Raw genomic sequence first — 10,039 nt, forward strand, 5'->3', positions numbered from 1 at the left:
CTCACTCACTCTCTTTCTCACTCACTCACTCTCTCTTTTTCATTCTTGAACGAGAGTCTCCTCATAGGCGCCATCTTGTGTCGAACACGTGTCTCTGCAGCCATTCTATCACATGTTCGACCCAAGATCTGCGACCTCGTGTTAATGTGTTTCTGGCGCCATCTTTGGTGGAAGCGTGCGTCTACAGTCACTGCTACTGCGCATGCCTTCTCCACTTTGGTGTCGGAAGTGGGAGTGGCTTTGCTCGGCCAACCGCGTCACTCCCATGCAGGGCCGGTTCTAGGCAGGCATATATGAGGGGGCAGTCAGAAATGTGAAGAGGGCATCATGTGTACACATCATGCTCCAGCACCTTTTTTTCTGTGCTTATAGTAACAATGCCTTCTTTATTAAAAGGGGTCTATGTGTCCAACCCCAACCTGGAGAAGTGGATTGCACTTTGTCAGGCCTCTACCTTCAGACCTGTCCAACTTGGGTGTCCCACCTGAAGACTAAGCTCCTGCTGGTATAGCTCTTAAGGTCACCGAGGCACCAAACCCCCTGACCACAATAAGGTGGCAATCCCTCAGGGGGGGAACTGAAAAATAAAAATAAAATAAATGAATAAAATAAAATAAAATAAAACATCCTTGATCCAGATTTTTTCAACCAACAACATAACATTTATCTTAAGTGGATGGCCTAATTCTCAAATAAATTTTAACCTAAAATAGGACTTCACACACTATAGTCAATAAAAACCGCTGTGATTATAAAAAAAAAAACAGTACACAACTACAGCCTGGGGCGGGGCTTTACGTAGGGGTCCGTCAGACACAGGTCACCTGTCTTCAGTTTGTCACATGCAGTGGACATGGGCACTCATCTCTGTGCTTGGAACGCTGCTCCTTCAAAGTCTAACCCACTCCGTGGCACAAACTGTCAGGCTACGTCTTGGCTCATTTCATACTGTGGGGTGTGTGCGTGTGTGTGTCTGTGTGTGTGTGTGTGTGTAAAAAGCAGGTAAGAGCAGCCTGTCAATACAAGCACAGCGGAGGGACAGAGAGATGAGAGGAAAGCCGACACTGTATCGTGTGTGTCCCTTTTTCGGCGGATTTTTCCGCTACTGCAGATTATTTTGTCAACTTGTAATGTATATTAATTGTGTGAGTATATTAAAATGTGCTTTCTCAACTTCCAAAATTTCGATTTGAGGGGGCAAGACATTTATTTAAGGGGGCTCTGCCCCCTCTTGCCCCTGCGTAGAGCCGGCCTCGCTCCCATGTCTTATCTTTGTCTCATGTTACACTCACACACACACACACACACACACACATATTGGTGTTTATGTTGTATATAGCCTGTGTTGTTGTAGCTTAGCAAGTGATATTTGTTGATTCAACCAATAGATTTTCATTCTACATTAATGTTCACTTTTAGTGAACATGATTGTTTAATTGATTTCAATGTTTGATTTAATAAATTGTTACTTTTATTAACCTGAAGGAATGCTCTGTGTCTTTTGTACATGAATACAGTGACAAATGGGGGTTGAGAGGGTCTGTGCTCGGATTCATACCTTCAATACTGTTAAATTGGGATATCTTTGATATCGTAGTCAATTACAGTGATTATTTAAGACTGATTTTAAAGGCATAGATTGATTGTCTTTTCCCTGTTTTCAGGGTGGTGCCCCGTTCTAGAATGAATTAACATTTAATTATTTTTCAAAATGTTTAATTAAAATATTTTATTATCCTCTCTATCCTCACAGAGTAGCCACAGCAGTCATAATAGTTGGTTTAGTTGCCGTTTTTTGACGTGGTACAACTTATAGTTTGGGAGCTCACCGCACTCCAACCGCCCAGGTCGCCATCTTGAGCCAACCGAGGACGCTCCTGTTTGTTTGTAAACAGTCACAGCTGTGACATCATCAACAACACTCATTCTCATTGGCTACATGTGAACGTGTCAGAGGAGAAAGTGAAAAACATCAAGTTCAGTCAGAAAAGGTCAAAGCTGCGACTGACGTGAAAACTACAGCGACTGAAACACTTTAGAAAACAAAAAACACGTCAGCTGTGAAAAGATCCTGATTCTACATCTGAGGGAAGAAAAAGTGGAAACATGGAACAACCATCACTGATTCAACTCATGTGACAACATGAATGACTTTCAGTTGTGGATGAAACATCTGACATTTACAACAGTAACAGAGAGTCAGTGAACTCACCTCAGAGTCTCCAGTCTACAATGTGGACTCTCCAGTCCAGAACACAGCAGCTTCACTCCTGAATCCTGCAGCTGGTTATGACTCAGGTCCAGGTCTCTCAGGTGTGAGGGGTTGGACTTCAGAGCTGAGACCAGAGAAGAACAGCTGATCTCTGTCAAACTGCAGCCCCTCAACCTGAATAAAGAATAAAAGATGAGACTTTAGACAAAGTTGCTGCTTGAAACCAGTAGTATTGTTATTATTATTAATATGATACTATAATTAAAGTTGATATCAGTCTAATGTTTATGTCTCATTAATAGAACATCAATAACATTGTAGTTGTATAAAAATGTCATAAGTCCTGTTTAAACTTAGAAGCTGACACAACTGTTATATTTCTGCTCCTGGTCTCTCTCTTCTGTCTCTACCTCACCTCCCTCTTTCACTTTCTCTCCCCCTCCTCTCCTCTGTCCTCCATTTTGTCCTTTCACCACAACCGGTCGAGGCAGATGCTGCACATGTTTGAGTCTGGTTCTGTCACAGATTTTCTCTCCACTGCCCCCTAGTGTTTGTTCATTGTGTGAACTGTTGGTTTCTCTTGTCTTTCTGTCTTATCATGAACAGAGACTTGAGAGAATGTTGTGATTTGGTGTTTTCATTCAGTTCAAAACAAGAATCACAACCAGCTGACAAATCTTCACTTTCATCATTTAAAACATCTCCAGAAACAAACTGAGAAGAATGAGAAGAACTGACTTCTGTGTGTATTTGATAAACCAAACCATGAATCATCACTGACTGATGATGTTATTGATCATGTCTGAACTCACCGAGCCTTCCTGCAGTTCCTCACAGCTGGAATGAGTCTCTGTTTCCCCTGGACTGATGTTCTGTACTTGCTCAGGTCCAACTCATCCAGAACCTCCTCAGACATCTGCAGCATGTATGCCAGAGCTGAGCAGTGGATCTCAGAGAGTCCCTGTCCTCTGTTCTTTGACTTCATGAACTTTTTGATCTCCTGATGCACTGATTGCTCTTTCATCTCTGTCAGACAGTGGAAGATGTTGATGCTTCTGTCAGGTGAGATGTTCTCTGTGTTCATCTCCTTCAGGTTCTCAATGACCCTCTGGATGATTTTTGGACTGTTCTGAGTCTGACCCAGCAGACCTCTTAAGAGTCTGTGGTTGGACTCCAGACAGAGTCCATGAAGGAAGCGAACAAACAGGTCCAGGTGACCATTTTCACTTTGAAGGGATTTCTCCATGGCTGATTTCAGGAACACATCCAGAGGAGTGTAACCACCATCATCATCATCATCAACTTTTTTTCTGAAGAAGTCCTGCAGCAACATTTTCAGTGACTTTTTCGTACTGTCTTTTTTTCTAAAGAAGTCCTGCAGTACCTCTGTCTTCCTGTCTTTATCTTCTTGTCTGAAGAAGTACTGCAGTACCTCTGTTTTCCTGCTGGTGAAACAGTGGAACATGTAGACTGCAGCCAGAAACTCCTGAACACTCAGATGAACAAAGCAGTAGACTGATTTCTGGAAGATCACGCTCTCTCTTCTAAAGATCTCTGTACAAACTCCTGAGTACACCGAAGCCTCTGTCACACTTAGACCACACCGCTCCAGGTCTTCTTGGTAAAACATGATGTCTCCTTTCTGCAGATGTTCAAAGGCCAGCCTCCCCAGCTTCAGAAGAAAGTCCTTGTCGGCCTCCATCAGCTCCCGTGGACTCGTCTCATGTCCTTTATCGTACTTGTTCTTCTTCCTCTCTGTCTGAACCAGCAGGAAGTGTGAGTACAGGTCTGTCAGGGTCTTGGGCAGCTCTCCTCTCTGCTCTGTGGTCAGCATGTGCTCCAGAACTGTAGCACTGATCCAGCAGAAGACTGGGACTTGACACATGATGTGGAGGCTCCTGGACGTCTTGATGTGTGAGATGATTTTGCTGGACAGATCATCAGTTCTGGATCTCTTCCTGAAGTACTCGTCCTTCTGGTCGTCAGTGAAGCCTCGTACTTCTGTTACCCTGGCAACACATTTAGGAGGGATCTGATTGGCCGCCGCAGGTCGAGAAGTTATCCAGACAAGAGCTGAGGGAAGCAGATTCCCCTGGATGAGGTTGGTCAGCAGCACGTTGACTGATGACCTGTGTGTGACGTCAGAAACCAGCGTGCTGCTGCTGAAGTCCAGTGAGAGTCTGCTTTCATCCAGGCCGTCAAAGATGAACAAAGGTTTACAGACAGCGAGCTCCTCTGCTCTGACCTTCTCTAATGTTGGATGGAAAACATGGAGCAGCGTGAGAAGACTGTGCTGCTGATCTCTGATCAGGTTCAGCTCCCTGAACGAGAGCACAATCAGCAGATTCACATCCTGGTTTTCCAAACCCTCGGCCCAGTCCAGAGTGAACTTCTGCACCGAGAAGGTTTTTCCAACACCAGCGACGCCGTTGGTCAGGACAACTCTGATGCTCCCCTGCTGGTCAGGTAAGGCTTTAAAGATGTCGCAGCACTTGATGGGAGTGTCCTGGTCCGTCTTCTTCTTGGAGGTCGTCTCCAGCTGCATCACCTCATGTTGAGTATTAACCTCTTCACTCTGTCCCTCTGTGATGTAGAGCTCAGTGAAGATCCTGTTCAGGAGGGTTCTACTTCCTGTTCCTTCAGTTCCTTCAGTCACATGTTCAAATCTGCTCCTCAGACTGATCTTATGTTCATCTAGAACTTTCTGCAGACCAACATCTGCTGAAAGACAAGAGACAAAGAATGTGAGCAGCTGAGGATTATTTTCATCAGTGTCATGTTTTTCTGTGACGTTGTTGTTTTATGTTGTTTGTTGTCAAATGAAAAACTAGATTTTCACTGTAATGACTTGAATAACTTTATTCTGAAAGACTGAATCATTCTAGAAGAACTGTGATGATTGTGAAGGAAAGAGTATCATCTGCATACAAGAGAACAATCATGAGAGAAAAGCAGCAAAATGAGGGGAAACCTTCATTTCTTCAACCTGCAGGGGGCAGCAGAGAGTTAAACTCCATCATGGAGTTAACATGAGTCACATTTTTAACTTTTAAACAGTTTTCTCCTGTTTTTCCATTTCTAAAGTCTACTAGTGCTGATGGGAGCTGCTCTCCTTATGAGTCTTACTCACGGATGCTCTGTGGTCCACGTCCTGTCCTGGGTCTTTTCCCACACTGGGGACAGCAGGAGTCTCCTGGTGGACCAGACTGGTCCCAGTATGAGGAGATGCAGAGTCTGCAGAACCGGTGACCGCAGCTGGTGGAGACTGGATCCTTCAGGACGTCCTGACACAGAGGACAGCGGGACGTCTGCTCGTCCACAGAAACAGCAAACTGGTCTCTGTGAAGACATTTCTTTATCACTGACATGACGGGGACAGGCGGACATGTCTCTGTGGAGACATTTCTTTATCACTGACACGTCAGGGACAGGTGGGCATGTCTCTGTGAAGACATCCTTACAGCTTTGTCTCACAGTGGTTCTGATGGACTGTTGTAAAGGTCTAACCCTGAGGCTCATCCTCACACTCTCTCTGACTCGTCAATGGTTTGACTCATTGATCCGTTTCATCAGATTCTGAATCAGTTCAGTTCAGTCTGTTGCGCACACACACATTTAGTTCTTCTTCCTTCACAAAAGTCCAGTCAAATTCAATTTGAACCACAAATAAAAGAAATGAGCTGTTGATGTGAAGCTGCTTTCAGAGCTGCTCTGAAGTTTGGAAGTTTCCCTCCAACAGATGGAGGTTATTTCTTATCTTAATTCAAGAGCATATCATATTGATTTGAGAGCATTATTTATTGAGTCTCTTACTTTGTCTCTGAGGCTCCAGGTTCATGACTGAAGTTATAAGGTGGGTCCATAGACCAGTCACTCTTCACAGACAGACCGCTGGGTCCTGGAGACTCTGCTCTCTGTCTCTGGTTCTGACCTCTGCAAACACAAACATCACATGATCACTGATGATGGTCTTTGTTTAGACACTTTGATCACAAAGCAGCCTCAGTGTCAGTGTGACCTCCAGAGTCTGGAGTGATGGGAATGATTTCAGGTTTACAGCCTGTGGTCGCTGATCTTTGTGTAAAGACTGATCCTCTACAGCAGCGGTCCTCAACCCCCGGGCCGCGGACCGGTTTAATGTCAGACAATATTTTCAGGACCGGCCTTTAATACAAAAATAAATGAATAAAAAACAAAATAAAATGATACGACCGGCATAAAAACTGGTCTTTTGTGAATATAATAATAAACGTGAATCCACTGTGTATCTGTGTATGTGGCCCTGCGATGGACTGGCGAACTGTCCAGGGTGTACCCCGCCTATCGCCCGATGTAGCTGAGATTGGCACAGCCCCCCCGCGACCCTCTGGTGGAGGATAAAGCGGTAGATGATGACTGACTGACTGACTGATCAATTGCACTAATCAGGTTTAGCCAGAGCCGGCCCTGGGCATAGGCAGTATAGGCAAATGCTAGGGGCGCCGTCATCCGCAGGGGGCGCCGAAAACGGAAAAAAAAATAAAATAAAAAAAAAAATAAATGTGTGTATATATATATATATATATATATATATATACATAAATACTACTTCTGTCTTCTGCCATTATTACTATTATTTCGAAATATTATATAAGCCCACAGCAACATAAATTCATCAGGGACGTTTGGAAACTTAACGTTAGGCCTGTTCAGGTGTTATTTTACAGGTGTCTTTCCTGCTTGTATGTCAGTTAAAATGCTTTTAGTTGTCCGTCCCCTTTGTAATAAGGTGGTTGTAAGCCTTTGGTTTTATGTGTCACAGTTTATGTTTGTTAAAGTTTACATCAGTGTTAAAGTGCAGTTAAAGTGTATTACTGTTACTATTTCATACCTTAGCTGTCCCATATCATTCATAGGCTATATATACATATATATTCATTTCACTGCACTTTACTGGTTTTTGCACTCTGGTTAGACTGACATTTTCATTATTAGTCTATATTAGTCTCATGTATAGCACACCAAGCATCTGTTTTTTTATTCAAATGTAACATGCAGTCGTCACATATACTTCTCTTCTCTCTTCAGATGCACTTTTAAAATATTTCAGTACCACCCCCAGTGACACAGCATCAGGTGCTGCTGTCCCGTCTACCTCTGCACAGCCTAGTGACACAGCATCAGGACTAAAGGCTGCACCTATAGACCCTGCTGACTGGCCATCTCTTACAGACAAAGTAAGAAGAGAGTTAGTTCACAGAGGACCATTTCAAACAAAAAACAGTTACACATTTCCCCAAAACAACGATGGGAGAAGGTGTCAACAACATGACTTTTTTAAAAGAGTCTTAGTTAATGGGGAAAAATCAAAAGGAGCTGGCTGATGTACTCCAAAAAGAATGATAGCTTGCACTGTTTTTATTTGCACTGATATTTTTTACTCAAAGAAATAAAATCTTGAATACAAACGTGCAGTTTCTTTGTGATTGTATGAAAGTTCATTGTGAAATTGACTGCTGCGATGCAAGGGGGCGCCAGCTAAAATCTTGCCTAGGGCACCAAATTACTCAGGGCCGGCACTGGGTTTAGCAGAGATAACTTGGTATGTTTACTTTTATAAGAAAGGGGAGGGGGCTAATTCAAAAACCTGCCTGGTCAGGTGACAAGACCAGCGTCATGTAACTTGCGTCCTTGGGGTTCTACACCTGGCGGGACGAGCAGGCATCGGCAGCACGGTACGCTAACTTGGAAGCAACTGGACTCCAAGTGGAACGGTTAGTATGATGAGTAACTGTTAGCCTAGTTATCTTTGTGGGAATTGTTAATACTCGAAAGCTTGTGGATTATTTGTTGGCGCAGCTTTTTGTTTTTTTGAACGTGTGCATCGTGTTAATAGTACTTATTGCTAACACTAGCTAATGTTAACTCAAAGAAGAGTCAGCTGAATGTTAATGTTCGCTTCGTGTCCTCAGTCTGAGGACGGCTCACATACCGGCGAGTGTGCGCGACTGTATTGTTTCTATAACCGTGATTTTACGCAATAGAAAAGCGATTCTACCGCTGTCTGGGTAAAGAAGTGTAGCAGGCGCTATGGAGGAGGTTACGTTGCGAACACCGCGAGCTGCTTGCAGCGCGTTGATCCGCTTGACCCGTCCTTGGCCGCTCTTTTTCCCTCTCACTCACTCTCACACACATGCGCTCGTTAACATGTCAGTTTTCTCTGTAACATCGGCGTCGTTTCGCTTCTAATACCTTATTGTATTTAACAGTGACGTTGTTGAGCTAAACATGTTCTCGTTTTCTATTGTTACAGATCCCTGTGGTGTGAGGAAGCTTTGGAAGTGTAAGTATTGTGAGTTTATCTGTGATAAAAGGGGTCACCTTTTAAAACATTATCGTTTCAAACACGGACTCTATGGTAGAACTGTCCCAGTTCCCTGCTTACACCAAGAATGTGAGTGCACATTCAATTCCATTAATGCACTAAAGGTCCACTTAGCTAAGAAGGATGCACAACTGAGTGAAACTGCTAAAGTAACCTTTCACTGTCAGTCATGTGATTTTTCTGCACCCTGCACAGAAGCGATCTTTCTCACTCACTTGCACAGTACACATTTAAAGGTTAATCACAGAGTCCAGTGTAACCTTCACACACATGTGTATTCTACATTTAATGCACACAGAAGTAAGGAGCACAGAACACACAACTGGAAGATGTTCAGGCCAGAAATAGTCTCTAGTAGTGTAACTCATTTAGTGTGTAACTCTTTATTTATCAGGTGTTCATGGAGTTCAGCAGGATCATGGGCAAGCCTGCTATTTCTGAACATTTAGACAAAGATCAATACAATGGATGTCATCATGATGACGTGTGGGGAAAACCTTTATATTTTCTGTAAAGCAAGCAGATGAACAGACACACACGTACAACACACACAAACAACACTGACACACACTTAAATGCTGTAGGAAGCGTGCTGAAGGATGGGAAAATTGGACAGAAGACATTATTGTTTCAGTTCTTCATCAGTCTATGTTGATGGAATTAGATATTGTTCTGATATGATGGTCTGTTGGTTCATGCTCTGGTCTCCCTTCATTTAGGAAGAGGAAACAGATCCTGTTTATTTGTAGTTTCTTGTACATTTGAGTGAGGATTTCCTGTGAATTGTGTTTGTTTATGGATTTACCACTTTAATCTCAGGGGACATCCATGTTTTTTTCTTGTACATTTGTGACACATTCAACATCCACACAAATAACAGACAGACAGGGACAACACCAACACGCAACACATACAACACAACCGCACAACACGCGTAAACAATACACACGCGGCAAACCAACGCGCACACACTGCGTGAACACACAACACGCTTTACAACACCAACGTACAACACACACAACCACGCTGTGAACAGCACACCGCGTAAACAATACGAACGTTACCAACACCAACACACAACACTTGCGTACAACAACACGAAACCCAACCGCGCACAACGCAACACCTGCGTAAACAATACAGACAACCGCACAACACCAACCGCGCTGTAACCACGCGTTAACAACGCCAGACACCGTAAACCACCACGCGAACCACGTTACAACACCAACACGCCACCAACACGCGTAAACAACAGACCTGCCAACACAAACACCGCGTAAACAACAGTAACCGCGCACAACACCAACCGCACAACACACAATACGTACACAACGCATACAACACGTAAACAACGACGCATACAACAAACCGCACAACCGTAAACGCATTACCAACACCAACCGCACAACACACCGTAAACAGCGAACCGCATTACACAACAGCAAACCATTAAACAACCC

The 10,039-nt window shown here is 43.7% G+C and overlaps 1 protein-coding gene across 1 annotated transcript; it reads right to left on the reverse strand.

Annotated features, from left to right (window-relative positions):
• Window positions 1-2,208: 2,208 nt before the first annotated feature.
• On the reverse strand, window positions 2,209-6,133 carry LOC122764143 (NLR family CARD domain-containing protein 3-like). Its single transcript, XM_044018470.1, has 5 exons — window positions 6,026-6,133; window positions 5,343-5,551; window positions 3,645-4,930; window positions 3,025-3,554; window positions 2,209-2,386 (listed from the first exon to the last, which is right to left on the reverse strand). Exons 1-5 carry the CDS (start codon window positions 6,073-6,075, stop codon window positions 2,209-2,211), a joined length of 2,253 nt encoding a protein of 750 aa, XP_043874405.1. The 5' UTR covers window positions 6,076-6,133.
• Window positions 6,134-10,039: the final 3,906 nt, after the last annotated feature.

This window comes from Solea senegalensis, unplaced genomic scaffold (assembly GCF_019176455.1).
Source record: "Solea senegalensis isolate Sse05_10M unplaced genomic scaffold, IFAPA_SoseM_1 scf7180000017249, whole genome shotgun sequence".
NCBI lineage: Eukaryota > Metazoa > Chordata > Actinopteri > Pleuronectiformes > Soleidae > Solea > Solea senegalensis.

Bases quoted from the DNA above. Each gene is read 5' to 3' on its own strand.
- LOC122764143 (XM_044018470.1), bottom strand. From the start codon at position 6,075: ATGGACCCACCTTATAACTTCAGTCATGAACCTGGAGCCTCAGAGACA. The intron at 4,931-5,342 runs GTGAGTAAGACT...GTCTTTCAGCAG, and splicing joins ACGTGGACCACAGAGCATCC to ATGTTGGTCTGCAGAAAGTT. The intron at 2,387-3,024 runs GTGAGTTCAGAC...TTCTTTATTCAG, and splicing joins AGGAACTGCAGGAAGGCTCG to GTTGAGGGGCTGCAGTTTGA.